We start from the raw sequence: 17945 nt of genomic DNA on the forward strand, positions 1-17945 counted from the left end.
ATCTCTAAAAAAATTTTTTTTAAACCAGGGATATCAGTAAATGATAGCTATCATCATCACTATCATCATTATTATAATTTTCTACCACATGTCTCATCAGTGTTCATAGTAGCCTTTTCCTGTGTTAGTTCGTGACTCAGATCTCTGCTAGGTGGCATCTCCTAATGCTGCAGTTTGGGTAATGTCATCAACAAATCCCCAGTCTGAACAGACACTGAAGTGAGGTCGGCCTGTCTCGGGTCTGTCATTACTTCTGCAGCCTCTGATGAACCTTGCTTCTGGCCTCCTAAGGATAAGCCAACGCCCCACTCCCCTCTTTCTTTTGATGAGTCCTTTTCCCTGCACAGAACTTCTGGTGAAAGTGGTGGGAATTGTTCTTGCAGAGCACATGGGATTCCAAGGGCCTGGCAGTGGGCCAGGATCTTGTTGCCATGGTGACTGACACTGTTTTCGCTGAAATTTTGCCAGATCCTGAAGATCTTTGTGGACAATCTCTTTGCTATCATCCTGCTGAAGCAGGCCACAGCTGTGCGCTGCTTGGATATGAGTGCCTCCCGTAAGAAGCTGGCTGTGGTAGATGAAAATGACACTTGCCTGGTGTATGACATTGACACCAAGGAGCTGCTTTTTCAGGTGAAGTCCCCGAGAGGGCCCAGGGACATCGTCCTTTGATTAGAGACCCTCCTCTAGCTTCCTAGTCCCTGCAGGAGGCTCTCCTGCTCTGGCCCAGGCAGGTCTCTGGGAGGGGCAGGGGCCAAGCACAGGCGCAGAGTCCCAGAGGCCCTGGGCCACAACCTGCTCCTCCCACACAGGCACAAGCCACAGGGCCTGGACTGGCCTCTTTAACTTTGGTTTCCTTGCCAATGGAAACCAAAGGCTCTGAGCCAGCAGAGCCTTTCTTAAGCGTTTACCCTGAACAAGAAATGGGGCAATGACTCTGAGAGGGGCATGACGTTGGCACTCAGTGAATGGAGCGATGGATGCACTTCCTTTGCAGAAGTCTGCGTCTCACCTGCTGCAGGCCTGCCTGTGTCTATGCGTACCTACAGTGTGGGAAGGAAACAGGATGTTTTGTCATCTGAAAGGGGCAAGGGGATGGGCAAGCCTGGCCTTCTACTTAATTCACAAGAATGCTAGAAGAGCTAGCAGAATGTGAAGTGCTTGGAGGCGTAGGCGTTGTTTAGTGGAGTCATCCAGCCCTGTGACCTGAGGAAGTGTGTCACCAGAGAAGACAGCCCAGCAGCTCTGTGCCCAGGGCCTGGCTGGCTTTTTGCTGGGCTCGCGCCATTTTTTCTCTCTTTCGGTCTTTGTAGGTGGTCAGGACTGATTTTCCAGAATGAAGTTCCCCCCAAAGCTGGAGCCCCTCCTGACTGGTTTCCTCAGCCACTGCAGGGTTTCCTGATGTTATGGGCAGATTCAGTCCCTTTACCAGGCTCCTCCTTGTTCTCAGCAGCAGAACCGATAGGGGGAGGGGTCTGGAGTGGGGAGCAGCCTCAGTCAGTTAGAAGGGGTTACCTGGCCACCTCTAGCCCAGAGGTGACTCCCTGTCAGTCTCAACTCACTCATGTCCCTGAGAGAGTAGAATGGTTTCGGGGAAAGAGAAGGCACAGCCTTCAAGCTGACCTGGGCTTGGGTCCTGCCTGCATGCCTTACTGTGTGATCTTAAGTTAGTGAGCCTCTCTGAGCCTTGATTACTTTTCTCTAAAATGAAATTAGTTAATTGCCCCTCACAGAATTGCTACAGGAATACACGAGATACTACAGTGCCTAGCTCAGTGTTGGGCACAAAATGGGCCCTGAAATGTTACCTCCCTTCTCCCCAGCCTGACCTCCCACCTATAGGGGGCGTAGCTGGCCCCAAATGTGAATCTTGTGTCTGAGCGTTTGTGTCTGAGCGTAGAATCATACAAGTGTGGAAGGGCGTCAGAGCTGCCCCATCCCCACTGCTGGCTCTGTAGCAGGCTAGGGGAGGTGATTCTCAGCCCTGCCAGGAGACATCAGCATTCCCAGCTATAACATTGCCTGCTGGCTTTTCCTCTTCTCCACTGCCCCTCCCTCTACATATAAAACAACTATATTGATTTTTTCTCATTATAAAAAACAATCCATGCTCATTATAAAAGATTTAGTCATTATAAAATATCCTAGTCAGAAAGGTATGAGCATATTTCAGGAGAATAATTTTTTTTTCAAAAGTAATGCTTGCTTACTCAAAAATTCCAACACGCAGGTGCATGGAGGGGCTTGCCTCTGTTCATTTCTTTGTGGTCCCCTTTCCTCCTTTTCCCTCCATCCCGCTGTAAGCAATTTAGTGGGATTCAGTCTTTAAGAGGGTATTGGGCTGAAATATGTGAGCGCTGCCCAAGCCCAGGGTGGTTCTCACAGGATCCCCACTGTCCCTGCTCCCCAGGAACCAAACGCCAACAGCGTGGCCTGGAACACCCAGTGTGAGGACATGCTCTGCTTCTCTGGAGGAGGCTACCTCAACATCAAAGCCAGCACCTTCCCTGTGCACCGGCAGAAGCTGCAGGGCTTTGTGGTTGGCTACAATGGCTCCAAGATCTTCTGCCTCCACGTCTTCTCCATTTCTGCTGTGGAGGTGCCACAGGTAACTGGGAGCGCCTGTCCACTCTTAGTGCTGGCAAGGCCAATAAGACCAGGGAAGCTGGGCCCTTTGCTGGTGCTTTGGGGAGAGAGTAGCAAAGAGAGAAGAATGGCAGCTGTGATGTCGTGGGAGGCAGTCTGGGCCTGGAACCTGCAGCCCTGTCTCCACTCCTTGCAACCTGTGTGAGTGGGGGCAAACAGCTCAACCTCCCTGAACCTCAGTTTCTTCCTGGTCCCCTTTCTGTAGGGATGGGAGGGATATGCAGTGTTGTCAGCAGTGTGTGTTTTGCGGAGAGCCCAGCGTGGGGCCGAATGGAGTGAGCAGCAAAGCCGGGAGTCCGGCAGGGTGTGTGTGTGAGCACGTGTGTGATGGTGGTGATGTGTGTGTGAGAGAGAGGGGAGAGAGAGAATGAATGGGTGGGGGGTGTGGGCTGAGGTCTGTGAGCCAATAAGGGAGCATGGGACTCTGCACAAGCCCCCTGAACTAGGAGGTGGCCAGAACAGAAATGGGGCACTGAAGGGTGAAGCCACAGAATGGGGGAGGGCAGAACCACAGACAGGCATCTGAGATTGACCTCCCGAATGCAGGATGGTCTCCCCTCTGCCTTCTGCACCCCAGGCAGATGGTGCTCACTGTAGAATTGCCATAAAACAGAGACGTGCATAGCGAGAAACTTTAGCCTTCAGCATCCCATCCTCAGGACAGAATCACTCTTAAACATATTGAAATACATCTGCTTAGAGCTTTTCTATGTGTATGTATAATATATGCATAATATACAGTTAGGAGCATGTGATTTTATAAGAACATTTTTAAACAAAAGTGGAATCACACTGCAAATACTTTTCATGACTTTTATGTGTATATGTATTGCTACCTATAGATGGAACCTCAGATTTACTGTATTCCCTGAGCCTGGCCTGTAAACAAGACTTCTCATCCCTTCCTTTATGGCTATCTTCTCATTTCACCTCACATTTGGTTATGGCAGCCCCATCACTGTCTATGAAGTGCTGGCTGTAAACTAGTCATCTGGCCTTTTCACTCAGCAATCTCCTAAAGCATGGTTCTGTGTCAGTATATGGTAAATGTTCTTATCCTGCATGGCAAAATTTAGGGTAATTGTAGACTCACATAAATTGTAGGAAATAATACAGAGATCCCTTAGACCCTTTGCCCAGTTTCCCTCAACGGTAACAGTGTGCAAAGCTCTAGAGTGATCTTCCCACCCATGTTGGCATGTGTAATCTCCCACCACAGTCATGGCACTGAACACTGCCACCACCACAAGGTGCCTGGTGTTGTGCTTTTTATAGCCAGCACCCCTCCCTCCTGCCTAGGCCCCACCTGCCTTGTATTTATAGCTGCATTTTATTGTGTCTTGTGGATGTTCCACAGCTTTCTTTACCAGTCCTACTGGACATGTTTGCTGCTTACAGCTTTTTTGTATTATTGTAAATAGCAGGCATCTTTCTAGCTAGGTCCTTGCACCTGTCCCAACTTGGCGCCTTGGCATAAATACCTAGAAGTGAAATTGCTGGGTCAAAGCATGTGTACCTTTGAAAGACTTTTAGGGAAATTTCCAGATTTCCCTTCCGCTAGGCTCTGTCAGTCTGTTTTCCCCACACAACTCAGCTTCAGGCTAGAGCCCACTTCTTCTAAGCTGATGATACCCTCGAAACTCATGACTGCAAGATTTACTGGGGAAATGCCCATCATCCATGCCTGACACAGAACAGCTATTCACGAAATGTTAGTGGAATTCAGAAATGTTAGTGGAATTCAGATCTGAGGAAAAAGACCAGAAAGCAAGAGGAAGAAGGGAATGAGGTGGGTGGAAGTGGCAGCAGGACAAGGGGCACAAACAGCTTCTCCTGGACTGTGTCCTCATCATCCTTTTCTGCCCCGTTACAAACCCACGCACCACATCCACCAGGAACTCATCTCCCTCAATTGCCCCAAACTAGCTCTGCTTATTAAAAGGTTTTCTCCCAAGATTGCCATCCTGACCTCAAAAATAAATGCAGTTTGCTGCTCCCTGACTGTGGCCGGCCAAGAGGAGCCAGAGGGGCAGCCTGGGGCTTCCTCTGCCAGGACTTTAAGATTCAGCAGCAAAGTCTTGCTGACTGCACCAAGGCCGTCCTGCTGACGCAGCAGGTCAGGACTGCCAAGGGTTAGGAAACACATTCTCAAGACAAAGGCTGTTCATCTGTCGCCTCTGCCTCTGGCCATCCTGTGGTTTTGGCCCAGAGAGGAGGGAGAAAGCATCAGACCCAGTCTTGGAATTTTTGGTTGCCTTTCGAAATTTACATTGTCTTGTGCAAGAACTGGTTTGTCAGGGCTGCCAAGTAGGACAACGAGCCCTAGGAGGGCTTCTCAAGGCAGTGGTGACTTCATGTTTGGAATCCAACAGCAAGATAAAGTATAGCTCAGAGAGTATTTGTTCAGTGGGTCTATTTTTAAAACTCCACTCAAATTGTGCCTCCCAAGTAAGTCCAAGTGTTAGCTATCCATCATATGCTCAGCTGTGATATGCCTGTCTGAGTGCCTGTCCCACTCATGGGGCAGTCAGCATGGCAAGCAGTTGGTGTGGTTCGGGGAAGGAGCACTGGCTTTCAGTCCTGACTCTGCCATCTCAAGCAGCTGTAACTAGAGCAACTCATTTCACTCTTTGGGGCCTCATTTCTTTTTTGTGAAATGGGGTTAATTATACCCATCTTTCAGGTTTTGTCAAGCCAAATTTCTATTATTATTTCTCCTTATTACTGACTCATAAAATAGCAAAAACCACAAAACACAACTAAATTGCAACAGGCTCTACTTGCTGACGGACTTCAGAAAGGAAAGCTCATTGTGTGCTTTAAGAAAAGCTTTCAGGAGTTTGAGAAAGCTTCCAGGAGATGGTGAAACTTGATCTGAGCCCTGAGAGGTCTGGAAAGGAAGAGTGGAGCAGGGAAGCTTTTCAAACAAAGGGAAAGGTGGGGGTGGGAACAAGACTGGAGAGCCTGGGAGATGGTGAGGAGCTGGTGCTGAGAAAATACAGTGAAGGTAATGATCATGCCTGCATTTTGCCCAGTGCTTCATCATTTTTGGAGCACATCTCTCCTTTGCCCATGGTAGCCTGAGCTGGGCAGGACATCTAAACAGAAGTTAATGGATTTACTCAAAAAGTCACCAACCTAGGATGTGGCTGAGCCTGGCCTGGGTTCTAGGTCACCTGCTCCCTAGCCTATGCCTGCTGCCCCCCTAAAGGGAGCATTTAATGTGCCAATGAGGAGAGATGGCATGGTGGAAAAGATAAGCACTTGGAAGCAGCCACGTTTTGCTCTGAGAGTAGACAGACCAAAATAAAATAAAATAAAAATTCCGTCAATTCTAAAGCTAAAAAATGGGACCGTAAATTTCAAAGACAGACAAAAGCCCCAAGTGGAGAAGACAATACTTCAAGCTCCACATTTGGGAACTTTTAGCACAGAGGTCCTGGCTGATTTCTCTTCCCTGCCCAGGAAGCCAGGAGAGATGCAGGCCCCTGAAGCACACTGGCTGGCCTAAAATAAGGGCAAGGCCTTTCCTTGTTAAAGATGTCCTGGCCAAACTCAAGACTCATTCTCAGGCCTGCACACACATATGCACATATACACATGTGCATACATGTGGCAGAAAAGGGCACAGAACCTGGAGTCCAGTCACCTCTGGCTATTGTCAGCTATTTGCTGGGACAGGTCATTTGTCCTCTCTGAGTCTCGGTTTCCTGGGCTGTAGCCAGGGAGAAATAATACCTACTGCACAAGACTATGGGGACAGCCAAAAGCCTTTTATAAACCTAAGAAAGAGAAGTTGTTAGGAACTATTCATGGGCACTCACAGCAAGGCAACCCCATCTTGTAGGAGGGCATCTGTCCCCAGGGCAGGGAGCAGGAGACCTGTTTCCAGAGGCTTCCAGGGTAACTTGGAGCAAATCATTTACCTTTCTTGGACTCAGTCCCTGGAAGAAGAGGACATCCCAGACCCCTTCCTCCCAGAAACTCATTCATTCTGTCAGCAAACATAGACTGGGGGTCTGCTGAGGGAGGCCGGTACAACCCACCACTGCCCATGGGCTGTGCACGGTGTTGCTGTGGGAACAGGCCTGTAACTGCATCACAACCTGAGATCTGGACAAAGGGTAGAGGAAGCTGAGACTCCTTCCCCTGGGGTGGGGGCTTGAGGGGCTCGGAAGGACTCTCCAGAAGAGGTGACATTTCAACAGGGCCTTGAAAGCCAAATAGGTATTTTCCAGAGGGAGAGTGGGGAGGGGCAAAGGCATTCCAGGCGAGGATGACATCCTATGGCAAGGCAGTCCTGCAGGTGGGAAGGAGGGGAGGATGGGCAGAGAGTCTGTGCTGTGGAGCACAGTGGCCCAGCTGTGAGAGAGGTGCAGGATGGAGCACACAGGGTGGGCTGGGCAGGCTGGGCAGGGTGCTGATTGACGGCTGCAGGGCTGCTCCCCAGGCAAGGGTAATCGTCCCACGCATCTGGAGGCAGGCTCTGTATGCATCTGGTTCTTTCCATAGCTCTGAAAACAGTCTTCTTTTTTTCCCATGATGAAATCCTGCAGTCTGCTCCCATGTACCAGTACCTGGATAGGAAACTGTTCAAGGAAGCCTACCAGATTGCTTGCTTGGGTGTCACAGACACTGATTGGCGTGAACTGGCCATGGAAGCGCCAGAAGGTTTAGATTTTGAAACAGCAAAGAAGGTAAGCATCTAGCCAGCAGGAGCTGGAGTTTGGTCCTTGTGGGGTCCCTTAAGAAGGCAGATGGGGAACCAGGTGGCACGGAGAGGCCGTAGACTGCAGCAGCCTCTGGTTATGCTGATCTGGGCTTGTATCTCAGCCACTTCCTCACTGTGGGCCTGGGTAGGTGACACCCTTTCTAAGATTGCTTCTCCATAGACGTAGGGTGATGACAGGCCCCATCCTCACAAAGCTGTGAGGATCAAGTGGGAAGATGCCTGTAAAGTCTGACCCAGGAGCAGCATCTCAGATTCTGGCTGTCACTCTTATTAGCTGTTATGTATGGGAAGCACCTGGCTAGTAGCCTGGCACATCACAGGCACTCCGTAAATGGCGGCTTTTATTATCGGTGTAGTCACTGGCCATGATGCTGTGCACGATGGTGCTTTTCTTAGCATCTGCCAACTAAGGTGGGAGAGATGGTCAAGGTCTCTGATTCTGACAGCAATGTGGGCACTTCCCACGTAGCTTCATGGTGGGATTCATGGACTTGATTGGTTGTGTCCTTTCCTGGCCTAGTCTATGAAAGCTAGAGAGATGGCTGAAAACATCTGACCCCTTTCTGCACATAAGGAAAAGCCCAAGTATGTTCCCGAGCTGTGTTTCCATCTAGAACCTGAGATGGAGGAAGGAATGGCTTTCAACCTTCTCTCCCCTACCCTTTCCCTCTTTATCTCCCCACAGTCAATTAATGAGCTGCTCATTTTGTCCATATTCCTGGGCTGATACTGAAGGAGTGGCAAAGAGGGATGTGATGCCCGCCTTGGGTTAGATCAAGACTTGTAGGCATGAAGAGAGGAGACTGGACCAGATCAGGACTAAGAAGCCTGGCTGAGAATGAGCTGTGTCACATAAGGGGCTCTGGAATCTCAGGCCAGCCACTTTTCTTGGAGCCCCAGTCCTCCCAGTTCTGAAATGGGGGTAGTGAGAACGCCCGCTGCAGTCATGAGGCTTAACTGAGATGTTGTAAAGGGGAATTTAAATCAGGGATGGTTGTGCAGATGCTAGCCATTACTAAACAAGGGAAGTGATCGTTGTGTAACAATGATCTAGATTATATTTTTAGATGTCCTCAGTGTAGGAAAGTGGAGATGGAGGAGGCTATAAGAATTCAGAGGAGGGGCTGGGCGCAGTGGCTCACGCCTGTAATCCCAGCACTTTGACAGGCCAAGGCGTGCGGATCACGAGGTCAGGAGATCAAGACCATCCTGGCTAACACGGTGAAACCCCATCTCTACTAAAGATACAAAAAATTAGCCGGTCATAGTGGCGGGCGCCTGTAGTTCCAGCTACTCTGGAGGCTGAGGCAGGAGAATGGCGTGACCCTGGGAGGCAGAGCGTGAAGTGAGCCGAGATGGTGCCACGGCACTCCAGCCTGGGCCATAGAGCAAGACTCCATCTCAAAAAAAAAAAAAAAAAAAAAATTCAGAGGAGGGAGGAGGCATCTCCATGGAGGGAGCTTCCCTCTCCTGCCCCACCCAGAAATGCCAGCAGGGAGGAAGATGACAAATCCCTAGAACAGAAAGGATTGTAAAAAGCCACAAGGTTTTATATGAGTCTTTACTGATATTTATGAATATATAAATATATATATATTTGTTTAAATATTGAGACGGGGACTCACTATGTTGCCCAGGCGGGTCTTGAACTCCTGGGCTCAAGCAGTCTTCTTGCCTCAGCCTCCCAAAGTGCTGGGATTACAGGTATAAGCCACCACACCCAGCCAGATTTACTATAGTTGAAAAGTAAGTGTATATGGTATATATCTATTGTGTACAACATGCTGTTTTGAAAAAGCCACATGATATTGAAGATAGGCTAGAAGTTACTATTTCATCTAAATCCCGAGTCCCCCGCCTCTTTCCTCTGTGCCAGGCACTCAGGCTCACCAGTTTGGATAGGGTGGTTCTTAGAGATGGACTGCCATCCCCACTAGATGGCAGAGAAGAGCTGCTGAGCTCCCGCCAGACCCTGAGCAGAGCTGCAGGTGCCTCCCTGTTCCCAGGCTTCCCTCTGCTGAGCTCATTCAGGGGCCTTGTGACTCTGACCAGGCGCCCTGACGCTGCAAAATGTGTCAGGTTGAAGGAACTCGGAAACAGATTTATTAATGGGCAAATCCTAGACTCTAGCACAGCTGAGCTACAGCTAGAAAGACCCTTGAGAGGGTGTCAGTAGCAGGCCCCTTTCCACGAAGAAGATAGTTGGAGCCCAGAAGCACAGAAGTAGGCTCAGAGGGAGAACTGGGACCTCGAATGCTCCTTTCCCTCTTGGCCACTGTGCTGGGCTTTGCGGGGTTGCCCTCTCAAGGCGCTTTAAGGAAACCCAGATCTAGAGGGTGTTGTGTAAGACCTACAGCTTGGGACACAGGTAGTCTTAGCCCTATGTTCCTTGGCCCATGTGATGCCCACATTGCCCTTTTCTATGAATTCCTCTTCACAAACACTTGTTTGCCAGGTTCTGACTCTGATGCCTCACTTAACGCTGCCTCCCGCCCCTGCTCATGCTCAGACCATTCATCCATGTTCTCCAGGCATCTGGTTCGTAGTTGGAGAGCTCTTAGCTCTGGGAGGTGTCATGATCTGTTTAATTGACCAGCTTTCCCTGTTAGAATGTGGACCTCTGAATTGTGGAGGGGGATAAGGGGCCGAGACATGTTTCTCCCTGGGTCCTCAGTCTCTTGACAGGAAGCCTGGTCCTGTGGGATGAAAAGATGAAGTTGCATTGTGGTCACCTGCAAGGCAGCCAGAGGCCGGGGACTCGCTCATCTCCTGAGGTCTTTTCAGGAGGGAGGATGCCATGCTGCTGAGCGGAGGCTGCAAAGTGGTCAGGATTGCTCTGCGTGTTCGGTTCAAAGGGCTCCGGAGCTACTGCCTCCTCTAGGCACAGGTCAGCCCATTTTGAATGGGGCAATAAATGGTGACAACAAAGTCACCTGAAAGCAGCCTGACCTGGTGGCTCGTGCTCCTCCAAACCCTGGGCAGAATCTGAAAGCAGCAAAACTAGCTTAGCTAACACCAGTCTGCTTGTTCCTCAGATACTTCTAGAGGTCTGTAAGTTAAACTCTCTGGCTTTACTGTGAGTTCAAGGCAAGGGCTGCAATTTTAGGATTTACATAAGCATTTGCCTTCCATGGACTTGGCGGGATTCATTCCCTACCCCTCCACCTTCTTCCAGAATCTGTCTTTATGCCCTCTCAGCTTTCCCCTCCTCTGCTCCCTCTGTGGTGCCAGGGGCTCTGGGTCCCCTGTGTCTGTGGCACCACTGGGTAGGCATAGCTGTCTGCTGCATTCTACCCATGTTGCCAAGATGTGCAGGCAGTCTCTCATCAGTCCATGCATCTCATCCTGTCCTGCTGTGATGCTGCCTGACACCCCAGAGGGTCAGACCGGCTTGTTCTTCTTTGGGTCGAGAGTCTCCCAAGGAGGCACTGCCACAGACTGTGGCATCACAGTTTTGTTTTACCTGATCTCAAAATGATTGATGCAACTGGGACGTCTTTGCTGTTCTTTACATGGTCCAATCCCATGGATAAAGCCACGCCTCGCTGGGTGGTATAACCTCCTGCACGCACGGTGATTAACTCGTGCTTGCTCCCTTCCTCTCCTTACTGGCTCACTGTCTAGATAGAGCTTGACTTCCCACCCCCAGCCAATCACTCACTTTTGAAGCCAAGAAGACAGCTTATTTTATTGTTTATTTTTTCCCCACAGGCCTTCATCAGAGTACAAGACCTCCGATATTTAGAGCTCATCAGCAGCATTGAGGTAAAAGATGAAGCATTTTTCCTTCTCAAGAAGGCATATTTGGGGTTCCTGTTTTAGGGGCAGCCCTTCTAACAGGCAAGAGCCCTGAGGACATGGGAGCAGAGCTCACTGGCGTCTGGGCGTCTGGGCCACAGCCTTGCTCTGGGTGCAGAGTGGCCACACTGGGGGAGACAGCAGCTGGTAGTGTGAGCTGTTGCGTGATAGCTGGGTGAGGCACATGGGTTCCGGATCTCTCCAGGGTTGGGTTTCTAGTCTGTGAAAAGGGATTGGACCTACCTCACAGGCTGCTGTGAGGATTCAGTAGGTTCTCAGGAACTGGTTTGCATCCTCCTGGTGGCAGATAGCTAGTCACCATCCTCTCAGACTCCAGTAATCTGATAGTGTTGGAGGAGTTTCCCAAATGCACGTGAGCTGAGCTCCATTCCCCAGAAATGGACCTGGGGAGCAAGGCCCATGGTCTGAACTGAGCGCCCCAGAGTTCTGGAGCAACCCCCAGCCCTACTGTTTCCCGCTGAGAATATTGACCTTGTCATCCAAACCCAATAGGCCTGCAGTGTGCTAAGGAAGCTGGTTGTAGGTATGCCATTTGCTGGGTGGTGGTCGACAGTATGCTTTTTTTTTTTCTCTGAAACAAGGTCTCACTCTGTTCCCCAGGCTCGAGCGCAGTGGCACGATCACGGCTTACTGCAGCATAGATCTCCCAGGCTCAAATGACCCTCCCACTTAGCCTCCCAAGTAGCTGGGACCACATGCATGTGCCATTCCGCCTAATTAATTTCTTGTATATTTTGTAGAGCAAGGTTTTCCCATGTTGCCCAGGCTGGTTTCAAATTCGTGGGCTCAAGCTATTAGCCCACCTTAGCCTCCCAAAGTGCTAGCATTACAGACTTGAGCTACCATGCCCGGCCCTTTGACACTATTCTTAATTTCTGTGTATCTCAGTGCTGTCTGGCTGTCTGTTAAAAGGCGTACACATTTTTTCTCCTGAACATATTTATTGTGAAGGTATGGGAATGTGAGATACATTTGAATTCCCAGTTGGAAACAGTGAGGAAATCAGCAAATGTCTTGATCCTCTCATTCATTTCCTCATAATAAACACCTGTCATGGGCCAGCCCTTGTGCCGAGCTCAGTGGGCACAGAGCTGAGGAGGAGAGAGGCTGACAGGAGCTCACAGCCTGCTAAGCCTCATAATATAAGCTGCTCTGTGCCACATGTGTGATTTATGTGAGTGCTGTTCTAGATCTTCACATTAATGGAATGAGGCAGGTACTGTTGCTCTCCCTATCCCATGCAGGAGGAAATTAAGGCTCAGCGAGATGATGCCACGTCCCCATGGGTCCGTAGCCAAAAACTTGGTGGAATTCAAGCCCAGTCTGTTTCCTAAGCTCATGCTCTCTCGGCCATGTACCCTCCCTACCCGCGTGTTGTAAGGGGCGTCTGTATGTTCTGGGGTTTACCTACCCACATGGTAAAGGGCTTGTTCGGAGCTCTTGCCCAAAATGCCCAGTGCTGCTGACTGTCACTTGTAAATCCACTGGCCTGGATCTGGGGGTCTTCATCTGAAGCCAAGGAGCATAATTTCCTCTCTATAAAAGTAACTGATTGCTGTGGGGTCCAACTATTATTTGTCACATCTTACTGGGGTCAAAATGTAGTCCTCTCCTCGTGTGCTATGAGCTGGTAAGTGCGTTAAAGTAAACTCCTAAGATTGTCTCTTGAAAAAAAGTAAAGTGCCTTTGAGTGTGCTCTATGTCGACTGCCCGCGGACTTAGTTGCACACATCTGGGTGCTCAGCATAATTCCAGAGAACTGCAGGTCCTTAGTGGGTGCCTTTTGGATAGGGGAGATGTTCTTGTCCTGCTGACGGGGGGAAAGAACCTGCCCATGTTGACATGCACCTGCTGAGTGCCATAGATCGTTCTTATTGGTCATGGTGATATCCTGGGGCCTAGAATGGATATGGCCTGAATTTCATGTCTAGTAAAATCTTTTTTGTTTTTTTTTTTTTTTTTTTGCAGAGATAGGGTCTGGCTATATTGACCAGGCTGGCCTACAACTCCTGGGCTCAAGTGATCCTCCTCCTTTGGCCTCCCAAAGTGTAGGGATCACAGGTGTGAGCCACCATGTCCAGCCAAAATCAGTCTTTTATCTCACTGCAAGATTTTAATTCATTTCCAACTATTAGGAGTTAGTCTGTTTGATGAGCCTGAGCTATGTGCAGGTTTTTAGAATGATGATTTCTGTCAGTGTGGAAGCATATTGCCTCCAGCTGTTAAAACTTTCACCAGCTTGTCTAAGAGTTTGATTCAATGTCTCATCGTCCTCCGATATGCTACTCTTGCTAGAAAACAAGCAAAAGGAAACTGCTAGGGCTCAGGGTTTGGGTGCTACTGAGTGTTTACAAATACTCGAGCTGTAGACAAGTGAATGTTCCCTGACACAGAAGGAAGAAGCTTTATCCTAGCTGTGCTAAGTGTGTGTGTGTGTGTGTGTGTGTGAGTGAGAGTGTGTGTGTGTGTTGTTGGGGACATCACTTGCTTCAAAAGACAGTATTATGTGATACAAGGAATATCTGGAGTCAGACAGAACTACGTCCAAATTCCAGCTCTGTCTGACCCTGACCTGTTCCTCTTCTTGAGTCTCAGCATCCTTGACTCTAACACTTGGGTAGTGAGACCTACCCTGAGGGTTACTGAGAGGAATAAAGGGGCCATGTTTGTATAAAGTATATACCCAGAACCTAGTGAATGTTCAGCATGTGGGATTTCTTACCTTCTCTTTAGAAGTAGGGACATAGTAAGACTTGTCATCCTATTTTATTGGTATCCCTCTGGGGCAGAAACCCTAAACATTCTCCTGCTCTGTCATCCCCATGAGCCACAACTCTGCCAAACAGGGCCTGCAGATTTGGGAGATCTTGGGAGCTTAGGGGTCATGGATGAGTCAGAGCACACACTATTCAAACTATTCTGTCATAGCCTTGGAATACACAGGAAAGCAACCCTGAGGAATTTCCATTAAACAAACAAAGGTTTGCATCTTTTTTTGATCTTTGCTTGTCTGGTAAAAGCCTGCTTTTGTTGTCAAGCGTTCCCAGCGGGAACCTAGGGGAGAGAGACAACAGCCAGGAGCCAAGCCCAGGTTCCAGTAGGAAGGCCCAGGGGCCTCACTTGAAATAGCCACATCTAACCTTTGTAAAGGCTGCTTCCTGCCCGTGGCTGCAGAGGCCATTTCCTGTGCTTCTAATTTTTCCAGGAGAGGAAGAAGCGGGGAGAGACCAACAATGACCTGTTTCTGGCAGATGTGTTTTCCTACCAGGGGAAGTTCCATGAGGCCGCCAAACTGTACAAGAGGAGTGGGCACGAGAACCTCGCACTTGAAATGTACACCGACCTCTGCATGTTTGAGTATGCCAAGGTAACGCACCCTGTCCTAGGCCCAAGCTCCAGCTTGTAGCCCACTGGTATTCCCACCTGCGGTGTCCAAGTTATTTTCCCCAAGAGTGGTGCAGACAAAAACTAGCAATGGTCTCAGAAAGTATGTGGGGAAACTGGTAAACAAAGGACCCATCTACAGCCACTGGTTGAAACTCACCTAAAACCGACCTTTAAGGCTGACACGAAGGGGGCAGACTGTGGCAGTTGAGACCTTCATCAGTGACAGAGCTGGATGGCTGTGGGTCTACACCAGCGCAATCCCTTCATTGAGTTGAGGGCTCAGGGCTTCAGGGTTGTCTCCCACAAATCCTCTCAATCCTTGTCAGGAGCCGCCAAGAATCAGTGCCTTCAGGCAGGAGCCGGTCCTGCCAGTCATACAGGACGACATGGTGCCTGCCAGCCAAGTTTCCCATAGCACCTGCTGATTGTCCTGGACTTCTCACTGGGCTTCTGGGAAGTCAGGCAGAGCTTCCGCCCCGCCCTGTGTTAGCGCAGCATGCCTCACACCTGGCAGCTGCAGAGTGGCTACCATGTGGTTGCAGTGGGTGATAGCAGAGATTCTCTTTTGCATTGGGATGGCCCTTATGAACCTTAGTCCCCAGCAGAGCTGGGCCTTTTAAGGCAGGTGTAGGAGAGGAGCTTCCTGGACCAGGCTCCTGATGTCTTCTGTGGGAAGGAGTTGTACTAAGGAGCCCAGACCAGTCAAGACATTTGCAGTTCAGTCTAAGCAAGGTTCAAAGAGACTTGGGTGCATTGAGCAACTACAGTCTTCCTTCTACAGAGGGGCTTTGTTAACCTGCCTTTTCCGGGAGTGTCAAAAGTGGCTCTCAGTATGTTATGAAGTGATTCATCAGCCACAACCTATTAGTGGGCTACTAATGGTTAATTCTCCAGCTTACAAGTTCAAGATGGAAAATCTTCCCCACTTTTTTCTGCTTTTCTATTCCTGAAGATGGCTGTGCTCTTCCACCACCTGTTCGACCCTGGGGCTGAAGGTGTGTTTGGTGGCCTGTGATGTTGCCCAGGACCTATTGTTCATCAGTACGTGGACGAGTTCCTGGGCCCTAGCCTGTCTTTTCACCTTAGTGATTTCTTCACTCCGTACCTGAGACCCAGGGTGTTCAGGCTCCCTCTGCCTTTTCCTCGTCACTTTTCCTGCCCTCCCTCAGGCCCCACCACAGACACCTAGAAGATTTCATAACTCATTCATACTATGATCACCAGAGTCAGTGCATCTCTGCTTCCGGGGATAACAAAATTTTAACTCAGGATGAACCCTTAAGGGATCAAGACCCTAGGGGTAGAATTTAGGGTTAGGAACCCCTGAAGCCTCCTCAAGGAGGCAGCTGTGCTGCAGTAGAAAATGCCTGGCCAGGCTGGGCGTGGTGGCCCAAGCCTGTAATACTAGCACTTTGGGAGGCTGAAGTGGGTGGATTGCTTGAGCTCAGGAGGTCGAGACCAGCCTGGGCAACATGGCGAAACCCTGTCTCTACCAAAAATGCAAAAAATTAGCCGGTGCCTGTAGTCCCAGCTACTGGGAGGCTAAGGTGGAAAGATTGCTTGAGCCCCAGAGGTGGAAGTTGCAGTGAGCCAAGATCACGCCACTGCACTCCAGCCTGGGTGACAGAGCAAGACTCATGTCAAAAATAAATAAATAAGAAAATGCCTGGCCTTGGTGCCCCAGAGCTGGTGAGTACGGGTTCTTTCTGTGAGATGACCTGGGGAAAGGCTCTTCAGTTTGCCAAGCCTCCCTTCCCTTCTCAGATGGTAATAGCCACAGCTCAGTTTAGTCATGAGATTTGCACAGAATACTGTATAGGAAAGCGCATTAGAAATGCAACCTGTAGAAAGATTAGGAAGATGAGAGGGGCCACACGTGACCACAGAGTGTATCTTCACACCTCTCTCCCTGGCTGGCCCCACTCCTGCCCCTGCTCTGAGGCCCCTCCTTACACTCTGGTGGACTTCCTGTGCCCACAGCCTCCCACCAGAACTGCAGCCCATTTACACACTCCATCTGCTCCGTCTCTCTATGAAGGTAAATACTCTAGGACTTGTTTTTGGTTTTAGTTTTTGATCACTATTCAAGAAGGTTGGTTCCATTTCAATCCCCCCTGCCCCCACCTGGTAGTCTGAATTTGAGAAATGTGTACATACACATTATGTGGGGGGTGGGGGAGATCTAGTGCTGATTAACATGGCATGTTTTTGTTTACTTGAAAATTGCTTCCCAAGATTCAATCTAGTTTTCAGAAAATTTTAAAATTACATTCCCACGTACAAATAAATTGTATGCTTTCTGGATAAGTGACATGTTTATATGGTGATAAAGGGAATTATAATGCTCTTAACTCTTTTGTAGTATGTTCTTATCAAAATCACCAAGCATGAGAACACTGTTTAGTCTCATTCATCACTCAGCACAGCCTCTTTCTGTCCACTTCAGGGCCAAGTCTTTGCCATGGCCCCAGATAACGTATAACTTAGCTTCAGGAAAGCAAAAAGCCTTTGAATTCCCAGTTTGCTGAGCCTTGAAGGAAGCTTTTAGACCCAGCTTTAATGAAGTCATAGCTCCCTGAGTGGCCAGCTGGCCTAGGCTTATGGCTCCCTCTCAGCCTCTCACCCTTGCCACGGTCACCCCTAGTCCCCTGAGCACTCACTGAAGTCCCTTTGAAGGACATTTCTAGTCTGCTAAGATGCCTGTTTCTCCCAGCTGCCACCCTCATTTCACCAGCCAGGTAGGCAGGGTTTCCAGCTTCATGCTGGCATAGAGAATCTGCGCCATAGCAGCTGCCAAAAGGAGAGGTGTGTCTGTAAAGGCCCAAACTAGGCGGGGACAGCGGCTGCTTTCCAAGCCCCTTCTTTTGTCAGCTCCAGGGAGAACCAAAGGCCAGCCAGGGGGCCAGTCTTCTATTGGGTCCCAGCATCAGGGTATACAGTGCTCTTTCCTCCCCTTCTTAAAATGTATCATATATTAGGCCGACCTAATACTCTGAAAGCACATTTACCCTGAAAGCAAATGAGGGGAAAAAGCGAGCTAATTGTTCAAGTGGATTTTTAGCATACATTGACTGTACTTTCCTGACACATGAGTGTTAATCATGGGGAAAGGAGTGCTTTTTTTATTCTCAGTGAGGCTGACACAAAGCACTCTCTGCAGGGTATGTTATTCCTGAGACAAACCACTTCTTGCTGGTAACATAGACCTGGGCTGTAAGTGCTCCCAGTTTCCCTTTTTGAAAAGCTCCACCTTTAAAAGCTGCCTCAACTCTGGCAAACTCCCATGTGTGTATTTTGGGTAACTACCCTGAAAAGAGGTGATGTTCTGAGGCTGTTTCTCACACATTCTAGGGCCAGCCCA

General features: G+C 49.4%; 1 protein-coding gene across 17 annotated transcripts in view; it reads left to right on the plus strand.

Moving 5' to 3' along the window:
• Positions 1-17945, plus strand: part of IFT122 (intraflagellar transport 122) — an 81085-nt gene that overhangs the window by 42521 nt on the left and 20619 nt on the right. For 13 of the 17 annotated variants that reach the window (XM_055259125.2, XM_055259124.2, XM_055259119.2 and 10 more), the window contains 5 exons: positions 469-633; positions 2411-2608; positions 7203-7343; positions 11090-11143; positions 14403-14564. In XM_055259125.2, the coding sequence (XP_055115100.2) occupies positions 469-633; positions 2411-2608; positions 7203-7343; positions 11090-11143; positions 14403-14564 (720 nt within the window). The remainder of the gene's footprint in view (positions 1-468; positions 634-2410; positions 2609-7202; positions 7344-11089; positions 11144-14402; positions 14565-17945) is intronic. The other 4 variants (XM_055259127.2, XM_055259121.2, XM_055259126.2 and 1 more) reach the window with 1 other exon arrangement.

Source organism: Symphalangus syndactylus, chromosome 21, assembly GCF_028878055.3.
Source record: "Symphalangus syndactylus isolate Jambi chromosome 21, NHGRI_mSymSyn1-v2.1_pri, whole genome shotgun sequence".
Taxonomy (NCBI): domain Eukaryota; kingdom Metazoa; phylum Chordata; class Mammalia; order Primates; family Hylobatidae; genus Symphalangus; species Symphalangus syndactylus.